This window comes from Heterodontus francisci, unplaced genomic scaffold (genome assembly GCF_036365525.1).
Source record: "Heterodontus francisci isolate sHetFra1 unplaced genomic scaffold, sHetFra1.hap1 HAP1_SCAFFOLD_1503, whole genome shotgun sequence".
Lineage (NCBI taxonomy): Eukaryota > Metazoa > Chordata > Chondrichthyes > Heterodontiformes > Heterodontidae > Heterodontus > Heterodontus francisci.
The window spans coordinates 51,027-71,737 of record NW_027142111.1 but is presented as its reverse complement, the minus strand read 5'-3'; the positions used below and the strand labels follow the sequence as shown (position 1 = coordinate 71,737).

Here is a 20,711-nt window from a genome sequence, read left to right as displayed (position 1 = left end):
TCTCCCCTTCACCCCTCTCCCCTTCACCCCTCTCCCCTTCACCCCTCCCCCCTTCACCCCTCCCCCCTTCTCCTCTCCCTCCCCTCCCCCTCCCCCTCTCCCTCTCCCCTTCACCCCTCCCCCTCTCCCTCCCCTCCCCCTCTCCCCTCTCCCCTTCACCCCTCCCCCTCTCCCCTTCACCCCTCCCCCTCTCCCCTTCACCCCTCTCCCCTTCACCCCTCTCCCCTTCACCCCTCCCCCCTTCACCCCTCCCCCCTTCTCCTCTCCCTCCCCTCCCCCTCCCCCTCTCCCTCTCCCCTTCACCCCTCCCCCTCTCCCTCCCCTCCCCCTCTCCCCTCTCCCCTTCACCCCTCCCCCTCTCCCCTTCACCCCTCCCCCTCTCCCCCTATACCCCTCCCCCCCTCTCCCACCCCCCCCCCATTCCCTGAGGGACAGGCAGTTGATGAGTGGGTGTTGGTTTATTTCTTTATTTCTTGATTTATTTATCACGATTCCTTGCAAGTGTTTTCAGACTCAATGGACCCTCTCACTCCACATCCAGAGGCCTACTCCTGTTGCTAGGAGATGGAGGTGCAATACACACACACACACACACACACATATCCTTTTCCTGTCTCCCGTCCTGTCCAAGCCGTTCTTTTCTCTCTCAGAATTCAGGAAAGGCACATTTCTGTCGTGCCAGTGCGTCAGCACGATTGGAAAATCAGGACAACTGCTCAGCCTTCGTTCAGGCCCTAACAGGAAAATGGCATCAGGTTCACACCCCCAAAAGGGAAAGCGATTTCTCGCCACTCAGTCCCCCCGGACATCCCAACGGCTCCCCAGCCAAACAGGAACTCCATGAAGTGTAGTCACTGCTGCATTGGAGGAAATGTGGCACCCAATTTGCGCACAGCAAGATCCCACAAACAGCAATGCTACAATGGCTGGTTTTGATTTGTATTTTTGTTGCCCCACCGACAGTGCGGCTCACCCTCGGTACTGACCCTCCGACAGTGCGGCTCACCCTCGGTACTGACCCTCCGACAGCGCGGCGCTCCCTCAGCACTGACCCTCCTTTAGAATTGGCATCGGGAGAACTGTCGGGCCTGGATGCTGGGGTGCACGACCGTACAGAGTGGCTTAGGCTGGAAGGGTCAGACCACTCTCCCTCTCTGCGTTTAACCTTTAACCTCTGTACGGACGGACGGGGGGGAGGGGGGTGGAGGGGCTGGATTCTTGACGTAGCCGCCAACCCGCCTCGCTGGCCTGGGACAGGCCCTGACGGGGCGACAGGCCGCTGGGGCATGGAGGCGTTACCATGGCAACCGAGCGGAGCACAATGGCCAACTCTGTCCTCATACCTGTCGGGGCACATACCACAGCGACATACCTGAGCTGCAGCAACCCTATCGACTATAAAAAAAAAACCCTTGATGGTTTGCTAACCCTGTCAGCACTGGGTACTGGTTCAGCATGCCCGTCGTTCCTGGATTAACCAGTTCAGCACTGGCTGCGGGATGGCGCCTCGGCCTTTGCTGTTCAGTGTGTGCGGCTCAAAGCAAGACAACTCAGTCAGTAAACGAACTGAGTGCTGCAGTTAATCTCTTTGTTGGTTGAGGGATATATATCGGCCCCAAGACACCGGTGAGGGGGGGGAATCTGTTAAATCCACCTGAGAGGGCGGAGTGGGGGGCCTCGGGTTTCATCTCTCATCCCGAAAGACGACGCCAGAATCGTTTCCCCCGGCCGACTTCTACCTCATTTCTTAATCGTTTTAAACAGCGCATAGGAATAAAAGATCAAATCATTGCTTTAATATTCGGTGGGTAAAATGCACAATTCCATCTGTGGGCCTATTCCGCTGAATCCCCCATTTCTTACTAAAGACCAAATGTGTCCCAAAATGTTTGTTAAAGATTGTGTGGCGTTTATCACCAATAAAATGTCCGACGTCCTGCCTAACAGTGGAAATAAGATGAAATTTAACCCCGAGCCACATCAGGAGATATCAGGGACGGGCGACCAACAGCTCGGTCAAAGAGGTCGGTTTTTAAGCAGCGTCTTAAAGGAGGAGAGAGAGAGGCGGAGAGGTTTAGGGAGGGAATTCCAGAGCTTAGGGCCCCCAGGCAGCTGAAGGAACGGCCGCCAATGGTGGAGCGATGGGAATCGGGGGATGGTCAAGAGGCCGGAATTGGAGGAGGGCAGAGATCTCGGAGGGTTGTCGGGGCTGGAGGGGGTTACAGAGATAGGGAGGGTTGTCGGGGCTGGAGGAGGTGACGGAGACAGGGAGGGGCGAGCGCCATGGAGGGATTTGAACATGAGGATGAGAGTGTTGACTTCTAGCCCTCGAGTAATCAGTCTTTAGTGGGTGTACTCCAGCCGCACTCACTTTTTTTTTCTTCTCACAACTTCAGAGTCAAACAACGCCTGTTGAATCAGCATTCCGGAACATTCCATCCGCTAGGGTCTGCTGGCTGTTGGCCTCATCCGTCCATGAGCATGTCCTAGGGCAATGGCTCATTGCTAGCAGTAACCTATGTTCAATGCAGGTGAGTTGAGTCGGAGGTCACAATCATGCATTGGCCTCAAAAACAATTCAAGTGACATCTATCATCAAACTGTCCCATCAAACACTCCCAGGACAAGTACAGCACGGGGTTCGATACAGAGTAAAGCTCCCTCTACACTGTCCCCATCAAACACTATTCGCCTCTCCATCGGGTCAGTACTGAGGGAGCGCCGCGCTGTCGGAGGGTCAGTACCGAGGGAGCGCCGCACTGTCGGAGGGTCAGTACCGAGGGAGCGCCGCGCTGTCGGAGGGTCAGTACCGAGGGAGCGCCGCGCTGTCGGAGGGTCAGTACCGAGGGAGCGCCGCACTGTCGGAGGTCAGTACCGAGGGAGCGCCGCACTGTCGGAGGGTCAGTACCGAGGGAGCGCCGCACTGTCGGAGGTCAGTACCGAGGGAGCGCCGCACTGTCGGAGGGTCAGTACCGAGGGAGCGCCGCGCTGTCGGAGGGTCAGTACCGAGGGAGCGCCGCGCTGTCGGAGGGTCAGTACCGAGGGAGCGCCGCGCTGTCGGAGGGTCAGTACTGAGGGAGTGCCGCGCAGTCGGATGGGTCGGTACTGAGGGAGCGCCGCACTGTCGGAGGGTCAGTACTGAGGGAGTGCCGCGCAGTCGGAGGGTCAGTACTGAGGGAGCGCCGCGCAGTCGGAGGGTCAGTACTGAGGGAGCGCCGCACTGTCGGAGGGTCAGTACTGAGGGAGCGCCGCGCAGTCGGAGGGTCAGTACTGAGGGAGCGCCACTCTGTCGGAGGGTCAGTACTGAGGGAGCGCCGCACTGTCGGAGGGTCAGTACTGAGGGAGTGCCACACTGTCGGAGGGTCAGTACTGAGGGAGTGCCACGCAGTCGGATGGGTCGGTATTGAGGGAATGCCACGCTGTCGGAGATACTGTCTTTCACATCATGCGTTAAACCGATGCCCCATCTGCCCTCTTGGGCTGGTGTCAATGATCTCACTGCCACTATTGGAGGAAGAGAGGTGGGCTTTGAGTGCTGAGCCTCGCTCCTCTGTCGCCTCACCCGACTCTGCCCCAGCAAAGTCGGGAACCGGGACCCTCTGGAATCAGGTGTGACTCTCGTCACCCACTACTCCTGAGGAATCTGTGGGACTCCCTCTGTCCTTCAATAAAAAAAAGCCTCTCTCTCTTGCCAGGAAGGAGGAGCAGCTGCCCTCCGACAGGGGGCATGGAGGTCCAAGGTCAACTGATAACCATGGCAGCTGGCAATATTGGCTCTCCTGGTAAGTGAAGCCCAGTGGACAGGCCAAATCCCAGATCACAGGACAGGGCATCTGTGTGTGTGTGTGTGTGTGTGTCTGTCTGTGTGTGTCTCTGTGTGGTGGGGGGAGAGAGAGACGGGGTGGAAACCAGGAATTAGAGGCACATTGACACAAAGATTGGTATCTTGTTGCTTGTTGGAGAGAGGGTTGGGCCCTCAGAGTTTGAATGTGGGCTAGGTTGAGCTGCATTGGGTTGAGTTTGGTTGGGTTGTGTTGGGTTTGATTGGATTGGGTAGGGTTTGGCCGTGTTGTGTTTGGCTACGTTGGGTTGAGTTGGGTTGTGTTGGGTTTGGCTGCATTGGGTTGTGCTGCGTTGAGTTGGGTTGGGTTGTGTTGGGTTTGGCTGCATTGGGTTGGGTTGTGTTGAGTTTGGCAACGTTGGGTTGGGTTGGATTGGGTTTGGCCGCGTTGGGTTGGGTTGTGTTGGGTTGTGTTGGGTTTGGCAACGTTGGGTTGGGTTGGATTGGGTTTGGCCGCGTTGGGTTGTGTTGTGTTGGGTTTGGCAACGTTGGGTTGGGTTTGATCGCGTTGGGTTGGGTTTGGCCGCGTTGGGTTGGGTTGGATTGGGTTTGGCCGCGTTGGATTGGGTTTGATCGCGTTGGGTTGGGTTTGATCACGTTGGGTTGGGTTTGGCCGCGTTGGGTTGGGTTGTGTTGGGTTTGGCCGCGTTGGGTTGGGTTGTGTTGGGTTGGGTTGGATTGGGTTTGATCGCGTTGGGTTGGGTTGTGTTGTGTTGGGTTGGATTGGGTTTGGCCGCGTTGGGTTGGGTTTGGCCGCGTTGGGTTGGGTTGTGTTGGGTTTGGCCGCGTTGGGTTGGGTTGGATTGGGTTGTGTTGGGTTTGGCAACGTTGGGTTGGGTTGTGTTGGGTTTGGCCGCGTTGGGTTGTGTTGGATTGTGTTGGGTTTGGCTGCATTGGGTTGGGTTGGATTGGGTTTGATCGCATTGGGTTGGGTTTGGCCGTGTTGGGTTGTGTTGGATTGTGTTGGGTTTGGCCGCGTTGGGTTGGGTTGGATTGTTTTGGGTTTGGCTGCATTGGGTTGGGTTGGATTGGGTTTGATCGCGTTGGGTTGGGTTTGCCGCGTTGGGTTGGGTTGTGTTGGGTTTGGCAACGTTGGGTTGGGTTGTGTTGGGTTTGGCCGCATTGGGTTGGGTTGGATTGGGTTTGGCCACGTTGGGTTGGGTTTGGCCGCGTTGGGTTGGGTTGTGTTGGGTTGGGTTGGATTGGGTTTGATCGCGTTGGGTTGGGTTGTGTTGGGTTGGGTTGGATTGGGTTTGATCGCGTTGGGTTGGGTTGGCCGCGTTGGGTTGGGTTGTGTTGTGTTGGGTTTGGCCACATTGGGTTGGGTTGTGTTGGGTTTGGCCGCATTGGGTTGGGTTGGATTGGGTTTGGCCACGTTGGGTTGGGTTTGGCCGCGTTGGGTTGGGTTGTGTTGTGTTGGGTTGGGTTTGATCGCGTTGGGTTGGGTTGTGTTGTGTTGGGTTGGGTTATATGGGTTTGGCCGCGTTGGGTTGTGTTGTGTTGGGTTATATGGGTTTGGCCGCGTTGGGTTGGGTTGTGTTGGGTTTGGCCGCATTGGGTTGGGTTGGATTGGGTTTGGCCGCGTTGGGTTGGGTTGTGTTGTGTTGGGTTGGGTTGGGTTGTGTTGGGTTGGGTTATATGGGTTTGGCCGCGTTGGGTTGTGTTGGATTGGTTTGGCCGCGTTGGGTTGGGTTGTGTTGGGTTGTGTTGGGTTTGGCAACGTTGGGTTGGGTTGGATTGGGTTTGGCCGCGTTGGGTTGTGTTGTGTTGGGTTGTGTTGGGTTTGGCAACGTTGGGTTGGGTTTGATCGCGTTGGGTTGGGTTTGGCCGCGTTGGGTTGGGTTGGATTGGGTTTGGCCGCGTTGGATTGGGTTTGATCGCGTTGGGTTGGGTTTGATCGCGTTGGGTTGGGTTTGGCCGCGTTGGGTTGGGTTGTGTTGGGTTTGGCCGCATTGGGTTGGGTTTGGCCGCGTTGGGTTGGGTTGGGTTGGATTGGGTTTGATCGCGTTGGGTTGGGTTGTGTTGTGTTGGGTTGGGTTGGATTGGGTTTGGCCGCGTTGGGTTGGGTTTGGCCGCGTTGGGTTGGGTTGTGTTGGGTTTGGCCGCGTTGGGTTGGGTTGGATTGGGTTGTGTTGGGTTTGGCAACGTTGGGTTGGGTTGTGTTGGGTTTGGCCGCGTTGGGTTGTGTTGGATTGTGTTGGGTTTGGCTGCATTGGGTTGGGTTGGATTGGGTTTGATCGCATTGGGTTGGGTTTGGCCGTGTTGGGTTGTGTTGGATTGTGTTGGGTTTGGCCGCGTTGGGTTGGGTTGGATTGTTTTGGGTTTGGCTGCATTGGGTTGGGTTGGATTGGGTTTGATCGCGTTGGGTTGGGTTTGGCCGCGTTGGGTTGGGTTGTGTTGGGTTTGGCAACGTTGGGTTGGGTTGTGTTGGGTTTGGCCGCATTGGGTTGGGTTGGATTGAGTTTGGCCGCGTTGGGTTGGGTTTGGCCGCGTTGGGTTGGGTTGGGTTGGATTGGGTTTGATCGCGTTGGGTTGGGTTGTGTTGTGTTGGGTTGGATTGGGTTTGATCGCGTTGGGTTGGGTTTGGCCGCGTTGGGTTGGGTTGTGTTGTGTTGGGTTTGGCCACATTGGGTTGGGTTGTGTTGGGTTTGGCCGCATTGGGTTGGGTTGTGTTGGGTTTGGCCGCATTGGGTTGGGTTGGATTGGGTTTGGCCACGTTGGGTTGGGTTTGGCCGCGTTGGGTTGGGTTGTGTTGTGTTGGGTTGGGTTTGATCGCGTTGGGTTGGGTTTGGCCGCGTTGGGTTGGGTTGTGTTGTGTTGGGTTGGGTTATATGGGTTTGGCCGCGTTGGGTTGTGTTGTGTTGTGTTATATGGGTTTGGCCGCGTTGGGTTGGGTTGTGTTGGGTTTGGCCGCATTGGGTTGGGTTGGATTGGGTTTGGCCACGTTGGGTTGGGTTGTGTTGTGTTGGGTTGGGTTGTGTTGGGTTGGGTTATATGGGTTTGGCCGCGTTGGGTTGTGTTGTGTTGGGTTTGGCCACATTGGGTTGGGTTGTGTTGTGTTGGGTTGTGTTGTGTTTGACCGCGTTGGGTTGTGTTGTGTTGGGTTTGGTTGCGTTGGATTGGGTTGGGCTGGGCTGCACTGGACCAGACTGGGATAGGGCCCAGTGCACTCATGTTGTCCTCCAATGACGCAGGATCTCAGCGATACACAAAGGCGATGAAGATGAAGACGGAGAGGCGGAAGGAATTGGCAGCGCGACAGCAGAAGATTGAGGAGAACCTCAGGGGGAAGATTGCAGATCTGAAGAAGCTGTGTCTGAAAGAAGCAGTAAGTTCCCGTGATCAGAACCCACACCCCGCTCCCTTCCTCCAAAACCTCGCCTCCATCTTCCAGCTGGTTGGGACTGCATCACCTGGGGCCATTCTTATCTATCCAGTCGTGGCCAGAGAATTACCTGCAATGGCTTCTTTTCCCACTCCCGTACTGTTACCTCTGGTCTCCCCAACAGGATCTCTCCTCGGCCCCCTCCTATTTCACATCTACATGCTGCCCCTCGGCAACATCTTCCAAAAACACAGCGTTAGTTTTCACGCGCACGCTGATGACACCCAGCTCTACCTCACCACCACCTCTCTCGACACCTCCACTGTCTCTAAACTATCAGACTGCTTATCCGACATCCAGTACTGGATGAGCAGAAATTTCCTCCAATTAAATATTGGGAAGATGGAAACCGTTGTTTTCGGTCCCAGCTCCAAACTCCGTTCCCTCGCCACCGACTCCATCCCTCTCCCTGACAACTGTCTCAAGCTGAGTCAGGCAGCTCGTGACCTTGGTGCCATATTTGACCCCGAGATGAGCTTCCGCCCCCATATCATCTCTGTCACCAAGACTAGCTGCATGAACGTCCTAAATATCTCCTGTTCCTATGCCTGTCTTAGCCCATCAGCCGTTGAAACCCTCATCCATGCCTTTGTTACCTCCAGATTTGACTTATCCAACACTCTGCTTGGTGGCTTTCCATCATCACTAGCCCCCACCACCCCATTTCTGTAAACTTCAGCTCATCGAAATCTCTGCTGCCCTGTATCCCAACGCTCACAGAGTCCCGGTCCCCACCGTGCTCGATGACCTACACTGGCTCCAGGTCCAGCAACGCCTCCATTTTAAAATTCTCATCCTCGTGTTCGAATCCCTCCAAGGCCCTCACCCTCTCCTCCCTATCTCTGTAACCTCCTCCAGCCCTCCCTATCTCTGTAACCTCCTCCGGCCCCCTACAACCCTCCCTATCTCTGTAACCTCCTCCGGCCCCTACAACCCTCCCCATCTCTGTAACCTCCTCCGGCCCCCTACAACCCTCCCTATCTCTGTAACCTCCTCCGGCCCCCTACAACCCTCCCTATCTCTGTAACCTCCTCCGGCCCCCACAACCCTCCCTATCTCTGTAACCTCCTCCAGCCCCTACAACCCTCCCTATCTCTGTAACCTCCTCCAATTCCAGCCTCTTGACCATCCCCCGATTCCCATCGCTCCACCATTGGCGGCCGTGCCTTCAGCTGCCTGGGCCCGAAGCTCTGGAATTCCCTCCCTAAACCTCTCCTCCTTTAAGACGCGGCTTAAAACCGACCTCTTTGACCGAGCTTTTGGTCGCCCGTCCCTAATATCTCCTGATGTGGCTCAGGGTTAAATCTTGGATTGACAATGCCCGTGTGAAGCATCTTGGGAAGTTTTATTATTTTAAATGCGCTGTTTAATGCAAGGTGTTCCCATGTACAGCAGACAGCATTATGGAGCAGAGAATAACCGAGGATATGGTCTGCAGCTGAGATTGCTGTGTACGTCCATGCTCTTGCCAAACGGGGGAGGACGGATACTCAGGACACTGACTACTAACCTGACTCCTCACCTTTTTGGTGTGAGGGAGCTGAGTTGAGTAGTTGTGCAAAGTATCTGCTCAGGGAAAAGATCTCAACAGTGCGGCACTCCCTCGGTACTGACCCTCCGATGGTACGGCACTTCCTTATTATGGGGGCTTGAGTCCAGGGTTTTGTGTTGCAGAGGCGAGTGTGAGACCCACAGGCACAGCTGACACCTCCTGCCAGTTGGGGAGGGGAGGGCAGGGCGTCAGTGGGCACCAATCAGGAGCAGGCACCCTGGGTCTCTCAGCAGATCAAGCGAGAGGGCTGGTTTTTCCACTAGTCACTCATTCACTAGAGACATCAGACATGTTAAATAATCCATATTTCATTTGATTTTCCTTCCTGCCTTGTGTCTTATTTACCCGTGTCAATTTGCATTTGGGGGTGGGGGGGGGGGTGGGGCGGGGGGAGTGCAAATAAAGCGAGGGAATGCACAATAAATGGGAGGATATTGAGAGGGGGAGAAGAGGTGAGAGAACTTGGAGTGCATGTCCACAGGTCCCTGAAGGTGGCAGGACAGGTAGATAGAGTGGTGAAGAAGGCATATGGAATGCTTTCCTTTACTGGCTGAGGTATAGAATACGAAAGCAGGGATGTGATGCTGGAACTGTATAAAACGCAGGTTGGGCCACAGCTGGAGTATTGCGTACAGTTCTGGTCACCACATTACAGGAAGGACAAATTGGCTCTGGAGGGAGTACAGAGGAGATTTACAAGAATGTTGCCAGGGCTTGAAAGGTGCAGCTCTGAGGAAAGATTGGATAGGCGAGGGTTGTTTTCCCTGGAACAGAGGAGGTTGAGGGGTGACTTAATTGAGGTGCACAAAATTCTGAGGGGCCGAGATAGAGCAGACAGGAAGGACCTGTTTTCCCTGGCGGGGAGGTCAATTACCGGGGGACACAGATTTAAGGTAGAAGGATTAGAGGGGACAGGAGGAAAAGTTTTTCACCCAGAGGGTGGTGGGTGTCTGGAATTCACTGCCAGGATCGGTGGTGGAGGCAGAAACCCTCAACTCATTAAAAAGGTACCTGGACATGCACCTGAATTGCTGTAACCTGCAAGGCTATGGACCAGGTGCTGGAAGGTGGGATTAGATTGGGCGGCTGGTTTGTTCAGCCAGCACGGACACGATGGGCTGAATTGCCTCCTTCTGTGCTGTGATTATACTCTTGTTCCATGGCAACGGGATGTTACATTCACTTCTTTTATCTTACACCAGGAACTGACGGGCAGGCTTCCCGCAGAATACCCGCTGGAGCCCGGGGAGAAGCCGCCGGTGGTTGTTCGATGGGAGAGGGCTTCCAGCAGAGCACTGGATCCCAGCACGAAACCAGCAGAGGTAAATTATGGTGAACCGGGAGTGGGTTACAGACTGGAAACGGATCGAGGGGTTCGGGGGGGGGGGGTTTATATATAGAGTAACAGATACCCGGGAGTGAGTTACAGACTGGAATCTAATCGAGGGGTTCGGGGGGGTTTATATATAGAATAACAGATACCCGGAAGTGAGTTACAGACTGGAATCTAATCGAGGGGTTCGGGGGGGTTTATATATAGAATAACAGATACCCGGGAGTGAGTTGCAGACTGGAATCTAATCGAGGGGTTCGGGGGGGTTTATATATAGAATAACAGATACCCGGGAGTGAGTTACAGACTGGAATCTAATCGAGGGGTTCGGGGGGGTTTATATATAGAATAACAGATACCCGGGAGTGAGTTGCAGACTGGAATCTAATGGAGGGGTTCGGAGGGGTTTATATATAGAATAACAGATACCCGGGAGTGAATTGCAGACTGGAATCTAATGGAGGGGTTCAGGGGGGTTTATATATAGAATAACAGATACCCGGGAGTGAGTTACAGACTGGAATCTAATCGAGGGGTTCTGGGGGTTTATATATAGAATAACAGATACCCGGGAGTGAGTTACAGACGGGAATCTAATCGAGGGGTTCGAGGGGTTTATATGTAGAATAACAGATACCCGGGAGTGAGTTACAGACTGAAATCTAATCGAGGGGTTCAGGGGGTTTATATATAGAATAACAGATACCCGGGAGTGAGTTACAGACTGGAATCTAATTGAGGGGTTTGGGGTGGTTTATATATAGAATAACAGATACCGGGGAGTGAGTTACAGACTGGAATCTAATCGAGGGGTTCGGGTGGTTTATATATAGAATAACAGATACCCAGGAGTGAGTTACAGACTGGAATCTAATCGAGGGGTTCAGGGGGTTTATATATAGAATAACAGATACCGGGGAGTGAGTTACAGACTGGAATCCAATCGAGGGGTTCAGGGGGTTTATATATAGAATAACAGATACCCGGGAGTGAGTTACAGACTGGAATCTAATCGAGGGGTTCGGGTGGTTTATATATAGAATAACAGATACCCGGGAGTGAGTTACAGACTGGAATCCAATCGAGGGGTTCGGGGGGGTTTAAAAATAGAGTAGTTCCCTGGCTGGGATCTGACGGAACTGATCTTACCTGGCGCGTAACACAACCTTACACGTGCTGTCTGAGAATGGCACCATCCGCGGCCTATGGTGACTTCAGTGATCTCACTGGGTGAGGGTGTTGTGGGTGCGGGGGAGAAGGGTTAGTGGTGAGTTGCGGGGAGGATGGGGTTGTGGCTGCAATTAGCCGTGGGGCTGTATTAGGGAGCAAGGTAAACCCCCTTCACCGGTCGAATATCTAGCTGAGCAGCCAAAAGGGAAATGTGAAACCTGTACCTTGGGTTGTTGGGGGGGGTGGGGAGGGTTGTTGGCGAGTTCCAGCGGGATGAAGGGGGCGGGGAAATGGCCAGTGGAAGGGGCTGATGCTTTTTCTCAGTCTCCGCGTGTCTTTTCCTCTCTCTCAGGGCCCGGCTCTGAGGGATCTGGACCGTCGGTTTGAGCTGCAGCAGCGGATCGCCAGGGCTGAACTGGCAGAGAAGCAACGGGCGAGGCGGGAGTACGAGTACCACCACCGGCGACTGCCGGACGACAGGTCGATGGAGATCCAGCGAGCTTCCCACTTGCCCCGAGGTACCAGCACCAAGCGTGCATGGGTAATACCAAACTCTGGGCGTTGGGGGGGGGCGGTGGGGGGAGAGGGGGGAGAGGGGTTACTGAGTGACAGCGTGAGGGAGCTGAATTAACATCAGTAGAGATACAGTCAGTAACACAGGGCGCTGGGGGGAGAGGGGTTACTGAGTGACAGTGTGAGGGAGCTGGATTAACATCAGTAGAGATACAGTCAGTAACACAGGGCGCTGGGGGAGAGGGGTTACTGAGTGACAGTGTGAGGGAGCTGGATTAACATCAGTAGAGATACAGTCAGGAACACAGGACGCTGGGGGGAGAGGGGATACTGAGTGACAGTGTGAGGGAGCTGGATTAACATCAGTAGAGATACAGTCAGTAACACAGGGCGCTGGGGGGGGGTGGGAGGGGTTACTGAGTGACAGTGTGAGGGAGCTGGATTAATATCAGTAGAGATACAGTCAGTAACACAGGGTGCTGGGGCGGGGGGGGGTTACTGAGTGACAGTCTGAGGGAGCTGGATTAACATCAGTAGAGATACAGTCAGTAACACAGGGCGCTGGGGGGAGAGGGGTTACTGAGTGACAGTCTGAGGGAGCTGGATTAACATCAGTAGAGATACAGTCAGTAACCGAGGGCGCTGGGGGGGGGGGGGGGAGAGGGGTTACTGAGTGACAGTATGAGGGGGCTGGATTAACATCAGTAGAGATACAGTCAGTAACACACGGCGCTGGGGGGGGAGAGGGGTTACTGAGTGACAGTGTGAGGGAGCTGGATTAACATCAGTAGAGATACAGTCAGTAACACAGGACACTCGGGGGAGAGGGGTACTGAGTGACAGTGTGAGGGAGCTGGATTAACATCAGTGGAGATACAGTCAGTAACCGAGGGGGGGGAGGGGTTATTGAGTGACAGTGTGAGAGAGCTGGATTAACATCAGTAGAGATACAGTCAGTAACACAGGACGCTGGGGGAGAGGGGTTACTGAGTGACAGTGTGAGGGAGCTGGATTAACATCAGTGGAGATACAGTCAGTAACACAGGGTGCTGGGGGGAGAGGGGTTACTGAGTGACAGTGTGAGGGAGCTGGATTAACATCAGTAGAGATACAGTCAGTAACACAGGGCGCTGGGGCGGGGAGGGGTTACTGAGTGACAGTGTGAGGGAGCTGGATTAACATCAGTAGAGATACAGTCAGTAATACAGGGTGCTGGGGGAGAGGGGTTACTGAGTGACAATGTGAGGGAGCTGGATTAACATCAGTAGAGATACAGTCAGTAACACAGGGCGTTGGGGGGAGAGGGGTTACTGAGTGACAGTGTGAGGGAGCTGGATTCACATCAGTAGAGATACAGTCAGTAACACAGGGTACTGGTGGGAAAGAGGATACTGAGAGACAGTGTGAGGGAGCTGGATTAACATCAGTCGAGATACAGTCAGTAACACAGGGCGCTGGGGGAGGGGGGTTACTGAGAGACAGAGTGAGGGAGCTGGATTAACTTCAGTCGAGACACAGTCAGTAACACAGGGTGTTGGGGGGGGGGAGAGGGGTTACTGAGTGACAGTGTGAGGGAGCTGGATTAACATCAGTAGAGATACAGTCAGTAACACAGGGCGCTGGGGGGAGGGGGGTTACTGAATGACAGTGTGAGGGAGCTGGATTATCATCAGTAGAGATACAGTCAGTAACACAGGGCGCTGAGGGGAGAGGGGTTACTGAGTGACAGTGTGAGGGAGCTGGATTAACATCAGTAGAGATACAGTCAGTAACACAGGGCGCTGGGGGAGAGGGGTTACTGAGAGACAGTGTGAGGGAGCTGGATTAACTTCAGTAGAGACACAATCAGTAACACAGGGTGTTGGGGGGGAGAGGGGTTACTGAGTGACAGTGTGAGGGAGCTGGATTAACATCAGTAGAGATACAGTCAGTAACACAGGGCGCTGGGGGGAGAGGGGTTACTGAGTGACAGTGTGAGGGAGCTGGATTAACATCAGTAGAGATACAGTCAGTAACACAGGGCGCTGGGGGGAGAGGGGTTACTGAGTGACAGTGTGAGGGAACTTCATTTTGTATCTAAGCCCTGACTGAGCCATGTTTTATTCCTAATCCTGCCTGTTTTCCTTCTCTCCACCACTGTCCCAGACGAGGCCAGGCTGACTGCGAGTCTGCTCACTGACGGAAGGTCTTCTCCCCGTCTAGACGGTTGGGGAGACGGACGGACCGTCGGGCACAGCCAAGGCTGGACTCTGTTGCCCACGGACATCTACTGCCAGGCAAGAGGCCGACGCAACTCCTACGCGAATCCCGCAAGGTAGGGTGGATTTGGGCTATGGGTTACATTACTGCATTCCCTGAATATAAACCACATTATATTGATCAGTGGGAGTGGAAGCTCTACTTTGGGTGAAATAAGGCACCAAGTTTCCGAATTGTCGGCCACATTTGTTTCTCTTTATCAATTTCATCCTGCTCACTTCTACATTGATCTATCAATACTTGTCCCTCAAAATCTCATCCTCCTGCACCCTCCTCCTGTTACCCTCATGCTCCTCTCCTCCTACCCTCTCCCACTAGCTCCCTCTGGCCGTCCTCCAGCTCCCTCCCACACTCTGGCAGCCCCACTCCTCCCCTCACCCACCCATGGCCCTCCTGCAACTCCCCCCACCAGCTGTAATTCTCCCCTCCCACCGCCTTCCTCCCCCTCTCCTCCTCCCTCCTCCACCCCCTCCCTGTCCTCCCTTCTCCCCCTCTCCTCCTCCCCGTCCTCTCCCTCCTACCCCTCACCCCCTCTCCCTTGTCTCCCTCCTTCCCCCCCCCACCCCCTTCTTTCAGATGAGGCGTTAAACTGACCCCACGATGCCGAGAAAGCTCCCACACCCAATACTGGAAGAAGGCGGGGGTGGGGGGTGGGGGGTAGTTCTCCCCGGTGTCCTGGGGCCAATATTTATCCCTCAACTAACATCCATCAAAAAAAACCCCACAGATAATCTGTTAATCTGTTCATTTACCTCATTGCTGCTTGTGGGATCTTGCTGTGCGCCGATCGGGCTGCCCGTGTTTTCTACACTAGAACAGTGACGACTCTTCGGAAAAGTACCTGATTGGCTACGAAGGCACTTTTTGGGACGTTGTGAAATGGTGAAAGGAGCTGGGAGAAATGCGAATCTTTCTTTTGATCCCATTCCGTCTCTCTCTCTCTGTCTCTCTCTCTGTGTGCAGGATGTTACAGAGGAGCATGTCTGGAGCGGTGAGGAGGAGTGTGCCATCTTCGCCTGTGATTTACAGGGACAGGCCAGGACTATCCAGGTGAGGCTTGGAGAGAGAATGAGTGATGGAGGGGAGCGGGCGAGAGTGGGGTGGGGAGAGAGGAGCGGATGGAGAGAGTGTTTAAGGCAGTGAGACGGAGAGGGGAAGATTAGTGGCTCTCTCGCTTTGAAGCACTGACAATCCCTCACCCCGGCCCACTCCCGGGCTACAGATCCCGCAGTATCTCAACAAACCGTCCTCGCTCCCTGTGTCGTCCCAGACACTCGATCCTGGAAGGCGTCACGCCGACGCCCGATCCTGTCATCAGGCGGGTGGAGTAAAACAGACACCAGGCACTGCCACGAGACCCTGCCCTCCCCGTAGTGTAGAGAATAGTGCGAAAACAAAGGAAGGCGAAGAGAGATGAGTAACAGTGCTTTAGACACCCAGGTAGAGCGAAAACTCAAAAGATATAAAGTAATTAAACCAGGAGAGTAATAGGAAACGTGTGAGTAAAACATCTGAGCAGGAGGACAGGTTAGGGCGTGTGGCCCAAATCAGGGCTCTTTATACAAACACACCCGAGTACAAATTTAGTGAACGGCAGGGCGCAAATTCCACTTGAGAGGGTTTGACATGGCAGGAATTCCCGAGACGTGGCTGCAAGACAGTCAGGACCGGGAACTAAATAACCAGGGTTGTGAGGGCTCCAGCAAAGAGAGGGAAAATAGTGGGAGAGAGGAGTAGCTTTAGTGATCAAGGGTGAAATCACTTCGATGAAGGGAGAGGATACGACGAGAAGTAAGCAGGCAGTGGACACGTGACGGGTAGAATTAAGAAACAGAAGAGGATTTAAGACCGCCGCGGGGGTTTTGGATCAGTCCTGGTGGCTTGTACAATGGCAGTGATCAGACCAGCATGGGGGATTTCAACTTTCCTATAGATCGGGATGAAGCGGACTAGCACAGACGTCAGAAAGGTAAATGTGAGATCATCCACTTTGGACATAAAGGATAGAACAGGGAACTTTCTAAATAGTGAAAGGCTAGAAACAGTGGTGGTCCAAAGAGACTTAGGGATCCAGGTACACAGATCATTAAAACATCATGAACAGGTACTGAATGGCCTCCTCACTCCCCTGCCCCTCCTCTTCTGTCCTGCAACTGGGATCTGCTTGCTCTGCACTGACTAAGGCTGCGGGACTGAGAGACGCAGTAAAAGTCAGGTGGGGGGTGGGTGCGGGGGACAGAGCGTGTCTCGCTCGTTCGGGTCGTTCATGGTTTATGTGTTGACATTCAGTCTTTCTGATTTGATTTCTCGCTCTCTCCCACCCAGGTATCTGAGCCCAGCTTCTCGACGCCAGCAACTCATGGACACCACCGACTCCAGGACTGAGGTCTCGAGTGACACAGGCGCAGAGCGGCCAGCTGCCGCCGGCAGGACCCGGCGGAGCAGCAGCTCAGAGATGCTGAGCGAAGGCGCGGGCCTGCCCCACCGCAGCTGCCGCCTGCCCGCGGAAGGACCTTCCAGCACCCAGGCCGGCCAAACAGCGGGCCGGAGTGGGGCTCAATCGGCCTCCGGCTACTACCCGCAGCAGCACCCGGTGCCAGTCTCCCTGGCGGGCGGCGCCCACCGCCAGGCGGCGGCGGGCGGGCGGGTCGACCGCGACGTCCACAGGGCGCTGGCGCTGGAGGGCCTGCGGGCCTGGTATGTCCGCACGGCGACATACGGGCACCAGCAGGAGCGGACGGCTCTGGGCTGGGACCACAGGCTCCACCCGACAGGTAAGGGCCACCGGTGATTACGTGGTGCCACTTGCTGGCCGGAGGCCGCAACTGCAGCGTGACGGTGGGGGGGGTGGGGCAGCAACTGTTTACATGCAGCTGAACGTGGAGGGACAGGAGGAGGCCACTTTAAACTGTTGCATCCAGTACTGGGCACTGCATCTCCGGCAGGGTATATTGGCTGCGAGGGTGGGCTGCGTTGCTGGGGAGCAGGGCACATCATCGCATTGATACTGGGTTAAATTACGAGGGCGGGTTACACAGACTGGGCTCGTATCCCCTCGAGTGTAGAAGATTAAGGGGGTGATCTAAATCGAGGGGTTTAAGATGATTAAAGGATTCGATCGGATCTATAGAGAGAAACTATTTCCTCTGGTGGGGGCAGAACCTTAAAATTCGAGCCAGGCCGTTCAGGGGTGATGTCAGGAAGCACTTCTTCACACAAAGGGGGAGTGGAAATCTGGAACTCTCTCTCCCCCCCCCCCCCCCCCCCACAGAAAGCTGTCGAGGCCGGGGGGAGTCAATTGGAAACTCCAATCCCGGCTGTTCTGTAGGGAAACGCAACCGGCCATTTTGCGTGCAACAACATCCCACGCACAGCCACAAGATGCTGGGCAGCTGGTCCGTATTTCTCCGGTGGATGTTGGTTGAGGGATGAATAATGGCCCCGGGAAGGTAGGTGAGAACTGCCCCGTCTTGCTCTTCTCCTAAGCAGTGGCTGCGGGATCATGAACGTCCACCTGGGAAGGTAGCATAATCCCGGGCCGATGCTCCCCCGGTGGCAGTACTGAGGCAGCGTTGCACTGTCGGACGTGCGTTCTTTCGGGAGGAGACGTTAAACTATCTGCCCTCTCGGGTGATCCTGTGATTGGTATCGGAGGAGGGGCCAATTAGAGCGGGTGCAAGAGTAGAGGGAGCTGTGGGTGTGCATTCACCGATCTTTGACGATCGCAGGGCAAGTCGAGAAGGCTGCTAAGAAAGCGGATGGGACATTTGGCCCTGTAAGCAGACAGTCACGCTCAACGTTCACACATCTCTTGGTGGTCTCAGCTGGAGTATTGTGCACAGTTCTGGGCACCGCACTATCGGAAGGACGTCAAGGCCCTGCAGAGGGTGCGGAGAGGGTTTATCAGGATGATGACCAGGGATGAGGGAGTTCAGTTGTTGAGGAGACGCTGAAGAAGCTGGGGTGGTGCTACTTAGGGAAGAGGCGGTTAAGGGGGAGGCCCAACACAGGTATTCAAAATTATGAGGGGTTTTGATAAAGTAGAGGAACTGTTTCTGCTGGCAATTGGGTCTGCAACCGGAGGCCACAGAGTTAAAAGAATCGACAGAAGGGCCGGAGGGGAAATTCTGGCACGCAGAGGAGTGTTGCGATCTGGAACGCACGAGCTGAAAGGCTCGGGGAACGAGCGTGGGACTAAACCGGATAGCTGTTTCAAAGAGCCCAGCACAGGCGCGACGGGTCGAATGGCCTCCTTCAGCGCTGTGAGACTCTGCGAACGGCAGCCGGGTTTCAGAAGTTTGGCGTTAGCTGTAGTGGGGAAGGGTGGAAGTGTGTGGGGCCTGGGTCTGCCCATGGAACGGTGGGGGGGGGGGGGGGAGGGGAAGGGTCGTGTGTTTTATATCCGCCTCCCCTCGGCCGTTGACCGTTCCTTTTCCTGTTTCTTCAGGTGCTGCGCGACCCGTCTACTCGCCCGCGACCCCCCGGGCGAACTGGGAGGCCTGGCGGAGACCGGGGACGTCCGGCCGGGCCGGGGTCACGACACGGGGCCGCTGGTGTGACCCGCCTTGCTGATTGGACGGCGGAGCCGGCAGGGCTGGGCGGCAGAGGTTCAGACAAGGGAGTGCGGGCACGCGGAGGTGGCACCGGGGGAGGGGGCGTCACCCAGTCTGCACGGTCTCCCCTTCGGCCCATCCCGTCCGCTTAACTCTGGGCCCACTAACTCTCTCCCTTTACCCACAAGGAACTTGAACCCGGGGCACCTCATCACACTTTACTCACTGCCCTTTGACCCCCGCAAATGTCACTAACTCCGCCCACTGCACTTTAACCCCCCCCCCCCGGCACTTAAATTTAACTCCATCCCCACCCTCAACTGTGCTGAGTTAGCAATATGTACCCAGTGCAGGCCTGAGCCCCGCGCACAGCGTAGAGCTGGCCCCGGATTTGGCCTGCGCCTGAGATAGCCGATCTCGCCCGATGTGGGCACTGGTCGTGCGTGACACAGGGGTGAGGGGGTGGGTGGTGCGGGGGAAGCAAGGGTCGGGTAGGCTACCTGCCTGAGTTAATCCCCCTTCCCCTGCTGGAGACTCCAGGCATGTGGCTGGGTGTCACCTACGATGCCACCCACAGTTGAATACCATGGGTGGGTGGGCGTGGGTGGGATGGCACCTGGTGTCCCTGGAGTTGGCAGCTTCGGGATTGGGGGATGGGGAAATTAGACTAAACTACCCATTCCCCACCCCCTCCTCCCCCCCCCCCCCCACATCCCAGTTGCCCTCCGTTACCCTTTGACCTCAAGTGCAGGCGCCTGTTGTCACAGGGGCTGCGGGACGGTGGGGGAGGGGGGCAGGCCTTCGGCCTGGTAGCGTCACCATTATTTCCTTCCTCCCCCTTCCCACAACGTGCCTTGTGCCTGCCCCTTGCATCTTCACCTGGCCCACCTGGCTGAATGGGTCAAGTGGTGTTCCCAGCTCAGCTGGACCCACCGTCCTGCTCCCAATTCCTCCCCACCACCGCCACACTCGCCCCAACAATGCAGCACTGGTGATGGGGGATGAAAGGTGTCGACGCTCGGCTGATCAACTGGGTCGGGCTTTGCAAAGGAGGTCCGCTGTGGGTCCCATTCCGAGCTCTGCCGGATGAAATGTGTACTGTATTTAATGTTGTACAGAGAAATATACTGTAACTTTCTTCTCCCAGACGGAAACTCGTGTCTACGAAGCATGTATTTCAACGGTTACATTCCACGAGAAACTCCTCGCCTTTCGACACCAGTCAGAATAAATTTCTAACCTGCAGTAACACCCCCTGTGTCTGAGCTGCTCTTTGTTGGTGAGAAACCACAGTTGGGGGAGTGGAGACTTGCGAGAGAAGACAGGATAATTTGGAGCAGCACAGTTTAGTTGTCATTCAAGCTGATCTGTTTACTTGGAATTTACAGCACAGGAACAGGCCATTCGGCCCATCCTCTCGGTGCTGATGTTTCTGCTCCACACGAGCCTCCTCCCACCCCCTACTTCATCTCCCCCCATCACCATATCCTTCTATTCCTTTCTCCCTTGTGTGTTGGACATAGGGTTATACAGCACAGAAACAGGCCCTTCGGCCCATCGTGTCCGTGTCGGCCATCCAGCACCTATCTATTCTAATCCCATTTTCCAGCACTTGGCCTGTAGCCTTGTATGCTATGGCGTTTCAAGTGCTCATCTAAATACTTATTAAATGTTGTGAGGGTTCCTGCCTCTACCACCTCTTCAGGCAGTGTGTTCCAGATTCCATCTACCCTCTGGGTGAACATTTTTTCCCTCAAATCCCCTCTAAACCTCCTGCCCCTTACCTTAAATCAATGCCCCCTGGTTATTGACACCTCCGCTAAGGGAAAAAGTTTCTTCCTATCTACCCCTCATAATTTTGTATACCTCAATCAGGTGCCCCCTCAGCCTTCTCTGCTCTAAGGAAAACAACCCTAGCCTATCCAGTGTCTCTCCATAGCTGAAGTGCTGCAGCCCAGGCAACATCCTGGTGAATCTCCTCTGCACTCTCTCCATTGCAATCACATCCTTCCTATAGTGTGGTGACCAGAACTGTACACAGTACTTCAGCTGTGACCTAACCAGCGTTTTATACAGCTCCATCAAAACCTCCCTGCTCTTACATT

General features: G+C 55.1%; 1 protein-coding gene across 3 annotated transcripts; it reads left to right on the top strand.

Annotated features, from left to right (window-relative positions):
• Nucleotides 1–2,349: 2,349 nt before the first annotated feature.
• On the top strand, nucleotides 2,350–19,850 carry LOC137366618 (coiled-coil domain-containing protein 120-like). Of its 3 annotated transcripts, none has more exons than XM_068028331.1 (9): nucleotides 2,350–2,531; nucleotides 3,696–3,782; nucleotides 7,036–7,169; nucleotides 9,981–10,100; nucleotides 11,634–11,799; nucleotides 13,940–14,108; nucleotides 15,017–15,103; nucleotides 16,379–16,827; nucleotides 18,501–19,850. In XM_068028331.1, exons 1-9 carry the CDS (start codon nucleotides 2,519–2,521, stop codon nucleotides 18,623–18,625), a joined length of 1,350 nt encoding a protein of 449 aa, XP_067884432.1. In that variant the 5' UTR covers nucleotides 2,350–2,518; the 3' UTR covers nucleotides 18,626–19,850. The 3 variants fall into 3 exon arrangements, with proteins under 3 accessions (XP_067884432.1, XP_067884433.1, XP_067884434.1); XM_068028332.1 differs by having other exon boundaries at nucleotides 2,351–2,531; nucleotides 3,700–3,782; XM_068028333.1 differs by lacking the exon at nucleotides 3,696–3,782 and having other exon boundaries at nucleotides 2,354–2,531.
• Nucleotides 19,851–20,711: the final 861 nt, after the last annotated feature.